At 33.8% G+C, this 16,672-nt stretch overlaps 4 protein-coding genes across 4 annotated transcripts; 1 reads left to right on the top strand and 3 right to left on the bottom strand.

Annotated features, from left to right (window-relative positions):
• Nucleotides 1–199: 199 nt before the first annotated feature.
• Nucleotides 200–1,575, bottom strand: LOC124536625. The gene is made up of 3 exons (XM_047113140.1): nucleotides 1,438–1,575; nucleotides 1,006–1,249; nucleotides 200–544 (listed from the first exon to the last, which is right to left on the bottom strand). The coding sequence occupies exons 1-3, from the start codon at nucleotides 1,497–1,499 to the stop codon at nucleotides 395–397; spliced, it is 456 nt and encodes a 151-aa protein (XP_046969096.1). The 5' UTR covers nucleotides 1,500–1,575; the 3' UTR covers nucleotides 200–394.
• A 2,188-nt stretch (nucleotides 1,576–3,763) lies between these two features.
• Nucleotides 3,764–5,016, bottom strand: LOC124541165 (cyclin-C). The gene is made up of 3 exons (XM_047119030.1): nucleotides 4,237–5,016; nucleotides 4,039–4,131; nucleotides 3,764–3,960 (listed from the first exon to the last, which is right to left on the bottom strand). Exons 1-3 carry the CDS (start codon nucleotides 4,825–4,827, stop codon nucleotides 3,838–3,840), a joined length of 807 nt encoding a protein of 268 aa, XP_046974986.1. The 5' UTR covers nucleotides 4,828–5,016; the 3' UTR covers nucleotides 3,764–3,837.
• A 494-nt stretch (nucleotides 5,017–5,510) lies between these two features.
• Nucleotides 5,511–8,695, bottom strand: LOC124541157. The gene is made up of 6 exons (XM_047119017.1): nucleotides 8,422–8,695; nucleotides 8,154–8,298; nucleotides 6,325–6,461; nucleotides 6,155–6,218; nucleotides 5,914–6,025; nucleotides 5,511–5,735 (listed from the first exon to the last, which is right to left on the bottom strand). Exons 1-6 carry the CDS (start codon nucleotides 8,495–8,497, stop codon nucleotides 5,529–5,531), a joined length of 741 nt encoding a protein of 246 aa, XP_046974973.1. The 5' UTR covers nucleotides 8,498–8,695; the 3' UTR covers nucleotides 5,511–5,528.
• Nucleotides 8,696–12,338: 3,643 nt separating this feature from the next.
• Nucleotides 12,339–14,108, top strand: LOC124539679 (lethal(2)neighbour of Tid protein). Its single transcript, XM_047117003.1, has one exon. It carries the CDS (start codon nucleotides 12,552–12,554, stop codon nucleotides 14,031–14,033), a length of 1,482 nt encoding a protein of 493 aa, XP_046972959.1. The 5' UTR covers nucleotides 12,339–12,551; the 3' UTR covers nucleotides 14,034–14,108.
• The last annotated feature ends 2,564 nt before the right edge of the window (nucleotides 14,109–16,672 follow it).

Here is a 16,672-nt window from a genome sequence, read left to right as displayed (position 1 = left end):
GTGCTGTATTTTTTATATTAAACAAAATTATACAGTATTTTGCAGTCGGGTATGAGTTAGAAATGCGAACGTTGGCAAATAAACGGATTAATTTACAATATACTTTTATATGATAATTGTAGGTACTAACTTGTAAATAAATCCATATTTTAAACTTAAATGGAATTTTATTTCAACTAGATATTGGTCTAACTAAATACAAAATACATTTCATGATCGGTACATTTAAAACCAAATCCTCTATGGATACTTATCACTATGTAATATGGACTATATTTTTAAACTAGAAATATATAATGTAGATATTTTGTATCTAGGAGAAAATAATACTAAAATATAAAGAGTAATGCTCATTTAATCATTATGTAATAATTAATGTATAATAAATAGCAAACTATGCTTTCGTTTCTGTAATCGCAGCGACAGTGATGTCTTCGACTGAAGGACAAACTTTAACCTTTGAGTTTTCACAGCAAAGAGGTTCCTCTGCTGTCATATCCGCGTAAGACCACGGCCTTTCGCAAATTTTGTAAAATGCAGAGAGCTAAAAAAATAAACGGTGCATATATATTCGGTCAATCATGGATTTCAGTTTGCTCAAGTGGAAAATATCTAAATATTATAGTTTATTTTATGCCTCTTTTGAAAATAGATTGTTGCCACGCAAAGATAACAAAATACTTGAATCCTTGAATAAGAGTTTCAAATTATTATTCTTACAAAAACAAAAGAACTTTTTGACATAAACTTTAATAATGAATGAGTTGAGTTGAATATGATTGCCTGTGGCAGCGATACCTCTGCTTAAATTATTTCCTAATATAAAGAAAATTAAATATTGTTTGAAGAAAAATTGTGGACTGATTAGAAAATGCATAAATTATTTATTATCATGATTTAAATATAATATGTCGATTAGAAATGTGCCTTAAGATCATATTATCAATTAAACTCATAGATATAATGGCTTCAAGAATATAAAAAGATTATGTACCAAAATCATACCTTTGTCTCATTAATATCTTTAAGTCTGACACATAAAATCTCCGGCCCTTTAGCTTTTGTAGCTGTAGCCAAAGCAAGGCAAAGACTTTTGCAAGTTGAGGCGCCTTCGTCGTTGCACTTTACAGTCATTGGGGTCTGAGACAAAAGCGGTTCACTGTTCTGGTCGGGAGAAGGCGTATCAAATCCACCGCAAGAACAATTTCCATTATTAATATTGATGGGGGTATCCATTAACATCGATGTACTAAAAAATATAACATTAAAAATTAAAAAAAAAATGTATTAAAGAAAAAATAACAACAAATTAATCTACCCATATAAAAATAAATATATATTTTACAATTATCACATCTGGTTTCGCTAAAATGGTAATCTATGAAGTACTATATTCATTATGATGAAACGTATACTATAACGTATACCAAAACATACCTTGTAACGATTGACTCCTGCCCAAGAACTCCAAAAAGTAAAGACAAGTAGACGTAAAACATTTCGCTATATTCAGTAATGTTGTATAACTTACAAAATGAAACTGATAGAACTAAACTTACGGCTTAACTTAAATACCTAAACGTCCCGATTACTTTTAGGGTACCCTTGACGAACATTGTTTTTAGGACAATTTTTCCAATATTATTATATTTTTTTGCCTTTTTTTTACACTGGAAAAACGCTTTACGCGCTTCCCCCACGAGATGGAAAGCGCGGGGGTGTGTGGGACTCCCCGGCCGGACTCCTAGTGCGCCCAGGTCCACCGGGCTTACCCACTAAAAAACCAGCGGTACCCTCTCCGTCTTTCGGCGGGCGCCACAGGATCGCTTACGCATGCTACCGTGAATTAATTTTTTTTTGCCTAAGTAAATGTGGAATTTGGATCACTTTAAAAATCGCTTTGACAAATATTGAAAGTCAACGTCTGTATTTTAATTAATAAAAACAATATGGTTGTATGTAAATATAAATGCTGCATATATATGATGACTTCGATTCTCAGAACGTTGAAAAAGAGCCTGGGGAGGTAGAAATATTATAGTTATAATTATACATTTTAACAATTACACTGGACAGTGGTAATAGAAAAAGTTCGGTCCTAATAGATTTTGGATTTGCTTTGCTAATATGCCACCAACCTTGGAAACTAACTATGGGACTGTTATGTTCCTTGTATAAATACTGGCACTCTTTTCATCGGAACACAACATAGATAAATATTGCTGTTTGGTGATAAAATATTTGATGAGTGGTTAGCACCAGTCCTGACGGGCTTGCTCAAAGCCTACCATCAGGTAAATAGTAAAATGTATAAGTACAGACACAATTTCAATGTTTGTTTATTTATAGGATTATAAATAAATTACAGATGCGTAACTCTATTATTTTAATTTATCAAAAGGACGAACTTTAGTAAGCTTAGGACTTGAGTAGTAATTAAGAAGTATAAACAAAAAAATAAAAGTAAGAAGAAAGGTAAGCCCTAGTATTAGCTTAACAACGGAGCGCTACTGTATCCCATATCGTTGTTGCTCCTGTAAAAGTCCATATGTTTTTTTTCATATTTTTTGATTGCTGTGCCGCTTTAATATATGGATATTTCAATATATGGAAATTTCGATGTATGAATATCGCATAGTTAAATTTGTAAACTTTTAAACTATAGAAGTAATGAAAAAACAGTTTTGACAGTTCGTGCGTATTGAAATAACGATTAAAATGGTGTAACAAACGAAAAATATAAAAAAAAACACAAAGCGAATGGCAGGAGGAACGACGATATTTAAATCAGTAATAAATATAAAGTGGTATCTCAAAAAGTTACAAATCATGGACACTGTTCTGTATTATAAGGTAAAATGTTATGGTGTGAATACGAGTAGAGTGTTATGATTGTATCAGTTATACAATAAGCAGTTATACGGTTAAAGGAAAGGAGACAATCGATACATTAATAAACGCACACGAGGTATAAGATTTTTAATATAAAAAATCACCATAACTTTTAATGACATATCAATGTTTTTACTAAATATATTTATTAAGTAAGTTAGGTTGAGTTACGACGACAGTAAGGTTCATGTTCTGCAGTGCAATGCAGTTTCTAATTCAAATGAGATTATATATATATTTTTGAAAATTAAATATTTTTGTTTGGAGAGGCTTGCCTTCATGAGTGAATAGATCTATTCATATTATGACGACCTCCATGGTCGAGTGGTGTGTACACCAGTTTTCATGGGTACGCTACTCTGAGGTCCCGGGTTCGATTCCCGACCGAGTCGATGTAGATTACAATTAGTTTTCTATGTTGTCTTGGGTTTGTGGTAACGTCGTTACTTCTGATTTCCATAACACAAGTGCTTCAGCTATTTACTTTGGGATCAGAGTAAAGTATGTGATGCTGTCTCAAATTTATTTATTATTATTTATATTATATGTAGATTATTTAAAGCTGTCAATTTGAAAATACTTATGCACTTATAAACAATATATACTTAACAGTTTTTGTTATTAAATGTTATATATCAAATTCTCATAAATATAAATATGTTTATTTATATATTTTCATTCTAAAGACAATTTTTGATAATGATTTCCCTCTTAAATATATTAAATAATGTTTTCCAAGTTTTCTAACAAGTTATGGATGCATGTATTATTGAGAATTGTGATTATGGGTCACCAATTCCTTTTAAATAAAATATTATTTTCATGGAAAATACTAGTAGTATAAATTTTAATATAGGATAAATAAGTCACATTTATGAAATACTTAATTCTTTATCAAGTAAGTAATACAGACACAATAAAAATAATTGATTTCATTAAATAGTATTATCTTTGGGGAGCTGGACAAGGCTTTGGCATTTTTCCTAAAAGACTTTGAATTTCCTTTTTCTCATCATAACTCTTCCACATTTCATATAAATTAATTATTGATCTGACTATTTCTTGTATCTGAAACATAAAAAACCCATTTAAAAGTACATTTTCTAGGTACCAATATATCTCAAATTAAGAATGTCAATTTCTTACTTTATCCATATCAACATTTAATTCAGCAAACCAGGGTTTCAAGTTCTCCTTTCCGAGCATAACACATGCTATGTGTAGAGCCCCAATTGCAATCTAAAATAAATGATATAAGAAGAATTATTGTATAAGATTATAAGACTCTAATCACTTGAAAAATAAATAATTAATATAATTATATCACTTTTTTTACACAATTACCTGGTATGGAGGGTACAATAAGCTAACATCAGTTCTCAGAGAATCATTAACAATTCTCCAGGCATAAGTAAGGAGTTGGTCATCTTGTCCTATATCTTGTACAAAGAGTAAAAGAGGTCTATATGGTTGATAAACAATAAGGCAACAATCTAAATTCTCCAGTAAATAGAATTCACATTCAAGTATATGATTAGTTCTGTATGGAAATTCCTGCTGTCCATATGCATAGCTGAATTTATTCTTAATTACAGTTTGGCATGTCGTAATAAGTCGCGAATTTGATATAACACCAAATTCCTCGACTTTAGATGCAAGAAACACACACGTCGGAGCTAAAAGTAATGGATCTATACATTTTAACGAGTTCCTTGCGTAGAAGCGCTTGAAATACACAGTTGCAGTAGCAATTACTTGCTGTCGTAATTTTAATTGCTCGCCCAGTACTTGTATAATACTCGCGAAGAAGTTAAATATTTTTTGATATTCTTCCTCCGATAGCTTTGCTAGATCAAGTTGACGATCTCGAACTAGGTCTTGTTTATCCAGTATCCATTGTTGATGATGTGAACTTTGCCAAAAATTTCCAGCCATATTTAGAATTTCACAAATTCCCGGTGTTGTAAGGTTGATCGTTATCTCATATTCCAATAACTTATAAAAAATCTAGTCTAAACCTTCGCTATTGAAGTCTTCAGTTTATGTTATTCAAAAATTACAGCTAAGTTTAACACTATGCTGGCTGTCGTTGTTTGTTAATTGACAATGACAATTGGCAAGTAAAATAACTCAATGTTACCATATATTATAATTATATATATCATATATTTTAATTAGCGTAGAAACATTTGATTATACAATTAGACAATTAAAGGAGCCGTAGGTTTAGCCGAATATAAATAAAGATGTACTTCCTTCTTTGAGTTCAAGGATTTTCATAAAAAAATTCATCAAAACGTATCAGACAGACATGCATAATTAAAAGTAACTGTACCAACTAATAAAAAAAATGCAAATGTAAAGTTATTCCTTCTAGAAACTTTTCAATACATCGTTTTTATCTAAAATTATTTGTTTGATAATTATGATTGAATAAATTGATATTTACTTTATTTGGTTAGAAGCTGAATATCTTAATGTCTAATAGGTATACTTATTAGAAAACGGGCAACCTAATGAAACATAGTGTAAATAAGGTAATCAATACATGTATACTTTTTTTTTGTATTTGTTATAAATTCTTTGTTTTTTTTTACTTACACAATTAAACTGCGATATTTACATTCTTACTCAATTTATTCTACCACATAAGAATTGACACCAATATCAGTAATAGTATTTAAAAAGTCTTTAAATGTGACGCGAGAAAAATACTCATTAGCATTTACCACAACGTATTTTCTCACCATCTCATTAATGTATTCGCGATAACTCTTCAATATGTTAACACCTTCATTATTGAGAACACTGTTTATAGGCCAAGAGCTGTTCTCTAAATTACCCTAAAAGATTAAAACACTTTTAGTAGTGATAACTAACAAAAAGCACAAGTGGTAAATTTTTTCGTTTTGTTTTTGTTTTTTGTCATTATTTTGTCAATTTGAAGATTTTGTTTTTTTAAGTTATATTATAAATTAACATTTCAATTATGTAGTGGAAATACTACGGCGTTCTACTTACTTCAACCACGCTGATGCTGTATTTAAGTGAAAAATCTGACACTGAAGTATGAATATCATCGACATTATTAAAGACAATATTGATTGAAACCACATTATTTCGTGATATGATCCTAAAATAAATAAAAAAACATAATATACAACCTCACACTGCATGAAAACCTCCAAAGAAAGTACAGTGCAAATTGCAATTCTAAATACACAAATATTGATTAAATACTTTTATAGGTTGTAAGTCTTACCTCATTGCACCCTTTCCTTTTAATGAATATACGTAGTATGCACGTCCAACCAGTGTATAAGTATCTAAATTAATAAAAATAATATAAAAAAGCTCAAGGATACTATAGGTAAGTTATAATAAATATTGTAAAAAAAATGTTTATACAATTTTAAAATATTCATTGCCTACCTGAATTAAGGGTCAGAGTTGGAACTCGAATTGTGGCAGAAATGTTTAAAGCATTCTGTGTACGTTTTATATCCAGTGCATCAACAGAAAAATTATCAAGTCCCGTCAACTTCATTTCTCCGATTGAAAATATTATTCTGTAGTAAAGACGAAAGTTATTTTTTCAATTAAATTTGTTTTGCGTTAATAGAATTTGAATAATATTAAATATTTAAAACCTAAGCTAAAGAATTCAAAGAGTTTTTATTTCGAAACTCTTATTTGCTTGCTTATTTGCTTTTTAACCGACTTTAAAAGATGGAGGTTATCAGTTGTATTTCTTCTTTGTTACTTGAACTCCATCAATAATGAGGCGATTTGAATATTACTTTTTTATTCGGGAGAGAGTATATGTATCAATATATATTTATATATGAAATGGGTCCAGACGGGAGATCAGCTTATTTCTGCACATTTAAGTACATTACTAATAGAACTTTCAGAACCTTTGTAAAAACAAATCACTAGATTTGACTATGATTTAATGCGACAACTGCTTAATGATTTAGTATTGATCTTGTTTAGTTACTATTTACTGATAATAATTCTTCTGTCCTCCTGCATCCTTGGTCCCTTTTTTAACATTCAACTAATCAAAGGCAACAAGATATCAACATAGACATCGAAGAAAACCGGAACAAACTTGTGTCTGAAATCGAGTCTTCGTTAAACGAAGTCTCGAACTGGGGCCGGCTAAATTTAGTCCATTTCAACCCCAAAAAGACGCAAGTTTGCGCGTTAACCGCTAAAAAAACACCATTTGTCGTATCTCCACGATTTGAGAACATCCCGATAGCCGCTACAGGTAGTATCGGAATACTTGGCGTTGATATTTCGAGCCTCGTTCAGTTCCGCGGTCAATTGGAAGGCAAAGCCAAATTGGCTTCAAAGAAGCTCGGTGTGCTCAGCAAGGCGAGACAGTACTTCACGTCGGCCCATCGCCTAAAACTTTACAAGGCGCAAATTCGGCCTCACATGGAGTACTGCTCTCACCTCTGGGCGGGTGCTCCCCAGTACCAGCTCCTTCCATTTGACCGCATCCAACGTAGAGCGGCTCGAATTATCGACGATCAAGCCCTTTCCGATCTCCTTGATCCTTTGGCTTTGCGTAGAGATGTTGGATCACTCTGCATCTTCTACCGAATTTTTCACGGGGAATGTTCCGAGGAATTGTTCGGATTAATCCCGGCTGCTGAATTTCACCTTCGGACATCTCGTCAAAATTCTAAGTTTCACCCGCACCATCTTGATGTCCGAAAATCCACAACAGCGCGATTTCTTAGACATTTTCTGCCTCGCACAACCACTCTGTGGAACCAGCTGTCGCCGGCGGTTTTTCCGAACCGATACGACATGGGAACCTTCAAGAAAAGAGCCTACTCCTTTCTCAAAGGCCGGCAACGCACCTGCAAGCCCCCTGGTGTTGCAGATGTCCATGGGCGGTGGTAGTCACTTTCCATCAGGTGAGCCTCCTGCTCGTTTGCCACCTATACCATAAAAAAAAAAAAAAAGACAATATATTATTTCAGATGCTATGTATAACCTATACCTAACAAATCGGTTAACAAAATCGTATGGAACATGTAAATTTTAGGTACGACTATTCATTCCTATCTTCGATTGGAAAAGGCATTAGATACCTTTATAGTATATATAGTTATCCTCACCTACATCATACAGATAAACTTGTATGTCCGTTAAATTGAAAACAATAAAACTTTATACTGTTAGAATTATATCTATACTGAATTTATTACTTATATTGTAAATATCACATATGTATATCTTACTTGATGCCTGTTTCCTCATAGTAACTTTCTTGAATTTTTTCTATATTAATAGACTTTAACGATGGCAGTTGAAACAATTCCGTATGCAATCTTCCTTTTCGCCATTTCTTAAAAAGTGTCAGTATTTGTTCTTCAAGAGAATTTTCTAATCAAAAGAAATTTTTTAAATATCATGTAATATAATATCGACATAATTATATAGAAATGAATAAAATTTATTTAATCTTTCATCCGCGTATGAATGAATAAGTTAGAACAAATTACTTACTTATTGTTTTATCAGCGCTAATTACAACTGCACAAGCAAAAAGTAACAATACATCACAAAAAACTTGACATTTCATTTTGTTATTATGTTGTCAATAATTTAGACCGAATGACTAAATCATAGTAAGAATCAACGTTTAAATGTTTTGGTGTTTTAGCAGCACATGATAACATTATTTACTTTGCTCAATAAAATTATCCTTTTCTGAAATCCTTATCAAGTTTATTTTATCACTTGCTATCAAAAGGTTTTAATGCTTTGCTTCTTAGTGTTAAACTGGTGAATAGATTACACGAAAGTTAAACGTATGTGAAGTGTAATTAACATTTATTGCTTTATTCTGATACCATGACCCACAAAGCGAAGTGTTTCAGGTTAATAGTTTGGTCAACAAATTGAAAATCGTGATATAAGGCTTTATATATATTAACGATAGCTCATTGGATAAGAAATGAAAATTTATAATTTCAATTAAAATAAAATAAGATAACACTATATTTACTTAAGTTTTCACTTAAATCGATGACCATAAGGAATATATCTTATTATATTTCGTATATATCTTAATAAATTAATCTTCATATGTTTCTCCCCAAAGAAAAATAACTACATATTTGTAGGTTTTTCTTTGAAAATAAATATTTTATGTAAACCTATACTCTTCGATTATCCTATTCAACACAACTCAATGTACTGGGAATTGGCCTCTTCTCTCGTCCGCCAACAATATTAACAGCCTGTAAATTTTCCACTGCTGGGCTAATGCCTCCTCTCTCTTTGAGGAGAAGATTTGGACCTCATTCCACCACGCCTCTCCAATTTGGGTTGGCACACATGTGGCAAAATTTTGGTGAAATTAGTCATATGAAGATTTCCTCACGATTTTTTCCTTCACCACCGAGCACGAGATGAATTCTAAACATAAATTAAGCACATGAAAATACAGTGGTGCTTGCCTGGGTTTGAAACCATAATCATCGGTTAAGATGCACGCGTTCTAATCCTGAACTATATGCATCTCTGCTCCTGACTTCCTAATCTTTTAAAATCATAACCTACTCATGGTTCAATATAGTTAGTCTCTAAACATTTCACAGCACAATGTTAGAAACCCAATTCTAGCCCCTTAAAAACTATACAATTATCTGTACAGTCATCCTTCTTTCTCCGAAGCTCTTAATAGTTTTAATATAATAATAATTCAAAAACGTGATAGCTGAGGCGAAGTCGAAGTACATTGGCAGAATTGGCGAGAGACTGGTGCGCTTCCCATCAGGAACACGTGCGTTCTGGTCTCTCGCTAAGGCTGTCCTAGGGAATTTCTGTCAGCCTTCTTTTCCGTCTTTGCACAGGGACGGTGAGTCATTGGCCCATACCGCGAAGGAGAAGGCCGATCTTTTAGGGTCTCTCTTCGCGTCGAACTCGACTCTGGATGACCAAGGAAAGTCACCTCCATCAATCCCGCGATGTGATACGACGATGCCGGAGGTTAAATTTCGGCAAAGTGCAGTTCGGAAAGCACTTCTTTCCTTGGACATTCACAAGTCGAGTGGACCCGATGGCATCCCTCCAATCGTGCTACGGACATGTGCTCCCGAGTTGGCACCGGTCTTAACGCGTCTTTTCCGGCAATCCTACGCATTAGGCGTCGTCCCGAACTCCTGGAAGACTGTTTTGGTGCATCCGATCCCTAAAAAAGGCAACCGCTCAGATCCGTCCAATTATAGGCCTATAGCCATCACCTCCTTGCTCTCCAAGATAATGGAGTCCCTTATTAACTGCCAGCTCCTGCGGTACCTAGAGGAGAATCAGCTGATTAGTGACCGCCAGTACGGTTTCCGTCGGGGTCGCTCAGCCGGTGATCTTCTAGTTTACCTTACTCACAGGTGGGCTGAAGCAGTTGAGAGCAAGGGGGAGGCATTAGCAGCCAGCTTGGACATAGCGAAGGCCTTCGATCGCGTATGGCACAAAGCGCTTCTTTCGAAGCTTCCTTCTTATGGGCTTCCCGGGAAATTATGCAATTGGATTACCAGCTTTTTGGCAGATCGGAGCATCAAGGTCGTTGTCGACGGTGCATGCTCTGACTTAAAATTCGTCAATGCTGGTGTTCCACAAGGCTGCGTCCTATCACCCACTCTGTTTCTTCTGCATATCAATGATTTGTTGCAAATCGGGAACATTCATTGCTATGCAGACGACAGTACCGTTGACACCTTATACACCGGCCGCGCTAATATTTCTCGGGAAAACGTCGAAGAAAACCGGAACAAACTTGTGTCTGAAATCGAGTCTTCGTTAAACGAAGTCTCGAACTGGGGCCGGCTAAATTTAGTCCATTTCAACCCCAAAAAGACGCAAGTTTGCGCGTTAACCGCTAAAAAAACACCATTTGTCGTATCTCCACGATTTGAGAACATCCCGATAGCCGCTACAGGTAGTATCGGAATACTTGGCGTTGATATTTCGAGCCTCGTTCAGTTCCGCGGTCAATTGGAAGGCAAAGCCAAATTGGCTTCAAAGAAGCTCGGTGTGCTCAGCAAGGCGAGACAGTACTTCACGTCGGCCCATCGCCTAAAACTTTACAAGGCGCAAATTCGGCCTCACATGGAGTACTGCTCTCACCTCTGGGCGGGTGCTCCCCAGTACCAGCTCCTTCCATTTGACCGCATCCAACGTAGAGCGGCTCGAATTATCGACGATCAAGCCCTTTCCGATCTCCTTGATCCTTTGGCTTTGCGTAGAGATGTTGGATCACTCTGCATCTTCTACCGAATTTTTCACGGGGAATGTTCCGAGGAATTGTTCGGATTAATCCCGGCTGCTGAATTTCACCTTCGGACATCTCGTCAAAATTCTAAGTTTCACCCGCACCATCTTGATGTCCGAAAATCCACAACAGCGCGATTTCTTAGACATTTTCTGCCTCGCACAACCACTCTGTGGAACCAGTTGTCGCCGGCGGTTTTTCCGAACCGATACGACATGGGAACCTTCAAGAAAAGAGCCTACTCCTTTCTCAAAGGCCGGCAACGCACCTGCAAGCCCCCTGGTGTTGCAGATGTCCATGGGCGGTGGTAGTCACTTTCCATCAGGTGAGCCTCCTGCTCGTTTGCCACCTATTCCATAAAAAAAAAAAAATAAAAAAAAAAAAAAAAAAAAAATAAAGTCAAAGTTCCCAAGTATAATGCTGAATGATAATATTAAGAGATGAGAATCAAATGTGTGCAAGCGTGCTTTTATGTTTAAATATGCGTGACGTGTTTTTATATTGTGTTATCGTAGTTAATATTATACAGGGTTATTGGTAACTCGACGTATATCCGTAAGGAGGTGATAGGGGTGACTATTTGCAATAATTTTAACCCCCATATGCATCATCCAAAAGTGAACCATTTTTGAGTTATCACGTTTTTTAGCTTTTTTTCAAAATTTGTCAGAAATACATCTTCAAAAATGTATTTAAAAAAATGATCAATTAAAATCTATTATTTTCTTTTGTTTTATAAAAACCATTAAACACCAATAATATTTGCCAATATTTAAACAATAATTATCGGTCCAAATTTAAAAATGCGAGACATAGACATATGTTTTTGATGTAAGTAAGTTTTTTTCATTGGTATTTATTTTTAGTTAATTTCGTGAGAATTTTAAAGAGCGACCTTTAGTACGAATTCGTTCATGTTTGAATACGAATGTCCGCCAACGTCCTTTCTGGTGATTTTATTTCGATTGATTTGAAATAATTTCCTTCTTTTTATACATTTCTGAAAAGCTAAGAAAACGGTTATGTTTTTAAAATAATCTGCAGGCCAAGTTTCATAATGAGTTTTTTTTAGTTTTTAAGGTATTTTTGAGGAAAAAAAGTCAAAAATGAAATGAAATGAATGTATCTTTAGTGTAGATAGTATATCTGACACTGACGTGGTTGTCAAAATTATTATTTTAAATTGTCTTAGAAGTTAGAAAATAATCATGCAGCTGTTAGCTTCTAAAATGTGACTGAGTGTCTGGGTTTGGTGACCTGATCCTAAAATAGAAATAGCTTTTAATAATAGATATCAAAATCCGAAGGCAATAATTAGTTTTAAAAGAAGAACGACACTCATTTCATAGAAGAATCTTACAAAATGGGCAGCCGAAATAGATTACAAGAGATTAATCATGAACTTAAAAAACTTTTTACATGGAATTATTTAAAAGGATTAGTGGTGAATCCGGCGCAATTGCCTTTAATGGCTTTTCTTATAATAGTGGCCGAGTTAATCCTTAATGTACTAATAGTAGAAAGAGTGCCTTATACAGAAATAGATTGGAAAGCGTATATGCAAGAGTGCGAAGGATTTTTAAATGGAACACTTGATTACAGCAAACTTCGAGGAGACACTGGCCCATTAGTTTATCCAGCAGGTTTCGTCTATATATATTCTTTATTTTATTTTCTTACAGATAAAGGTCATAACATAAAACTAGCTCAGTACATTTTCATAGGGGTCTATATATTATTACTTAGTTTAGTTCTTAGAATTTACATCAAAACTAAGAAAGTGCCTCCATATGTTCTTGCTATTACAATATTAACTTCGTATAGGATCCATTCTATTCACATTCTGCGTATGTTCAATGACCCCGTAGCTGTTCTTTTCCTATATATGTCTATGAATTTCTTTCTTGATTCAAAGTGGTATTTAGGTAGTATTTTTTACAGTTTGGCAGTATCAATAAAGATGAACATTCTTTTGTATGCCCCTGCTTTATTTTTCTTTTATTTAATAAACCTCGGACTCAAGGATACCATTAAACAATTATTTATATGTGGTATGATACAATTAGTTTTAGGACTGCCATTCTTAGTAGTGAATCCTGTAGCTTATATCAAAGGTAGTTTTGACTTGGGTCGAGTATTTAATCACACATGGACGGTTAATTATAGATTTTTAGATATTAAATTATTTGAAAGTGTCTATTTTCATCTGACACTGTTGTCCATACATATCATGCTTTTGTTAATATGTTTGCCCATGTGTATTAAGTATTTTCAAAGTTATTGCCGTTTGAAATTTGTACAAAAACAAGTTCAACCACAAATTGAGGCAAAAAATAAGGAAAGAAAGTCTAAGTTGAAAAAAGACATTAAAATGAAGCTTAATTCAAATATTGACAAAGAAGAAAAGCTTTCTAAGGAACAAGAACAATTTATAAATTCATTTGAAATGATGCTTCAGAAGTCTTCACAAAAAAGTGGAAATAAGACAGCAAAGAAGATTGTTAATAACGAGAGTGAAAAGGCTTACAGCATAAACTTTGACATTTTATCTCAATTGTTTGTCCTTCCAATGTTTTTAGTAAATTTTATAGGCATTGTATGTGCTCGTAGTTTACATTATCAATTCTATTCATGGTATTTCCATACATTACCATATCTGTTATGGTGTACCAATTATACTATAATTATCAGATTTTTAATATTAGCTCTTATAGAATTCTGTTGGAATACTTATCCAAGTACTGATATAACTAGTGCAATGTTACATATATGTCATATTAGTATATTGTATGGAGTTTGTAAAAAAATGTCTACAGAATTAAAAATGGCATCCAAAGTACAATGACAAAATATAATTCACAAAGTATGCTAAATGTAAATAATGTTTTTCAATAAATGATGTTAATTTCGTGTTTATTAATTGCCTTAATTTATTTTACACCTATTGTTATTTCACATGACACAAATTGGAAACTCATGTCCTTTATCACTCAGTCCTGTAATTATAATTTACTATTGGCTTTTTACGGTTTTATGGTGCCAATAATATAAATACGGTCTTTGGGAAAAGGTAACTACAAGGAACTAACATTTTTTTGACACATACAAATGTAAAACTTTGAGGGCTTAGAACATATTACACCACGCTGCTCCAATGTGGGCTGGTAGAACGCACATGTGGCAGAATTTCGATGAAATTAGACACATGCAGGTTTCCTCACGATGTTTTCCTTCATCGCCAAGCACAAGTTGAATTATAAATACAAATTAAGGACATATTTATGTATATATATATATAAATAAGGGTGCTTCCTGGGTTTGTTCTCACCACTGGGCCATCTCTGCTGCGATCAATCAATATATATGATTGATCGATTCGATATATATAGTAGAGACACACAAAAACATTTTTGATGTGATTTAACAGATTATCTGTGTGCTTACATTACAATCGCTGGCTTAACCCTACAAGATATATCAAACTAATGTACTACTGTATTGTACACCTTAAAAAGCTCTTCAAAAATTTACGCGATGGCATATAATATAGGTACGAGATGGCCCATAAGTTAGAACGCGCGCATCTTAACAGATGATTGCGGGTTCAAACCCAGGCAAGCACCGCTGATTCATGTGCTTAATTTGTCTTTATAATTCATCTCGTGCTTAGCGGTGAAGGAAAACATCGTGGGGAAACCTGCATGTGACAAATTTCCGCACCAACCCGCATTGGAACAGCGTGGTGGAATATGTTCCAAACCTTCTCCTCAAAGGGAGAGGAGGCCTTTAGCCCAGCAGTGGGAATTTACAGGCTGCTGTGGATATATAGGTATAACTCACAATTACTATTTTTTGTCCTTTAGTTTATTTGTACGAGAAATAGTGTTATTTATGGAGGGATTTTAAGAAATACAGCATTAATCCTTAACCTTAGTTTATATATTTCTATTACGAAGTTTATACGAAGATACGTTTAATAACAAAAAGCTATGAATTCGTTTATAATGACATTCTGTAGTATAGTTACTATGTAGCAGTATTGACCCCGTGCGAAGCTGGGCGGCTTCGCCAGCTTTAAGGAAAATTTTCTCGTTTAATAGTAGCCGATTGAGATTTAGTTTTAATCTAATCCAATTTAAAAAGGGAAAATATTCCATTAACATTTTTTTATTTTACATAATGAATGTCTTTTTTTTCTGCAAAGTCACCTATATTGGAAAAACCATTCGAAGAAAAATTTCGAGCGGTCCCTTCGCGAGAGCATTCGCCTATATTGTAGAAATCTAAGATTCCATTCCATTTACCAGAAATCGTGTCAATGATTTTGGAATATCGGGTGAATTATATAATTACAGGTTGCGCATTGTGATCTTCTCACCTAATTAGGTAATGCTCAAATCAGAATTCTCAGAAGAAGAAGAAACTCAGCGGGTTTTCTTTTTTTTTGTTGTTTGACTCATATATTATATAAACGATTTAATATGAGATGAAAAAGCCAGGAGGCGATCGCTTCATTCCCAAGGTGTGCTATCGATCATAAACTCATTAATTGTATAGGTAATAACCTTTTGCACACAAGCGTTCCATATATTTTTTTTTAATTTGGCAACAGAGGCATTTTGAATGCTTTCTGGGATCCTGTTGTAAAACCGTATACATTGCCCCACAAAGGAGTTTACTGACTCTATGCAATCGAGTAACAGGAGTAACAAGTTTGTGTTTGTTCCTTGTACCGATGTTATGAGTATCACATTTTCTCATGAAATCATTAATATTTTTTCGTACATACATAACATTGCAGAATATATATTGAGAAGCAGCAGTCAATATCTTGATTTCTTTAAATTTATTTCTTAACGATTCGAACTTAGTCTACTCGCCAATGCGTTAATATGGGGGCCCCATTGCAACTTGGCATCAACAGTAAGGCCAAGAAACTATTATAATTCAGGCTCAATTCGGAGTTGCAACTGCCAACTCTACCAGTTTCACAATTAATAATTTTCCAAGTTATTTTTATCTTGTCATGTGCATTATTTTTTTATAGTTAAAGATTTTGCCAAAAATCACACTTTTTTAAATAATTTTGAATAGTACTTACATAAAATTGGCAAAAGAAGCATTGATTGATTGTACGTCCTTTCATTGTAAAGCTCATACATTCGTTGCCTACTTTTATGAATTCCAATAGTCGCCTAATCATTGAATTTAAAAAAAAATGTATTAACTGTTTTAGAAGTGAATATGGATTTAAAATTGTGTCTAATTAATTTGAATAAATTGTTATACAAGACATTGGGATTGTCACTAAAAAAATAGGTGCGGGAGATTAGCCATAATATTACTTCTAAACTTCTCAATACGTCTTGTGGTCAAAGAAACAAACATTATCTTTTCAGAAGTACTTATTTTTTTAACATTAAAATTAAATAACGCTTGTTGTCCACAATGATCGGAACTTAAGTTATTAATAATAATTTTGTG

Source organism: Vanessa cardui, chromosome 2 (assembly GCF_905220365.1).
Source record: "Vanessa cardui chromosome 2, ilVanCard2.1, whole genome shotgun sequence".
Taxonomy (NCBI): Eukaryota; Metazoa; Arthropoda; class Insecta; order Lepidoptera; family Nymphalidae; genus Vanessa; species Vanessa cardui.
The sequence above is the reverse complement of the archived record's forward strand: the minus strand, read 5'-3'. Positions and strand labels throughout refer to the sequence as shown.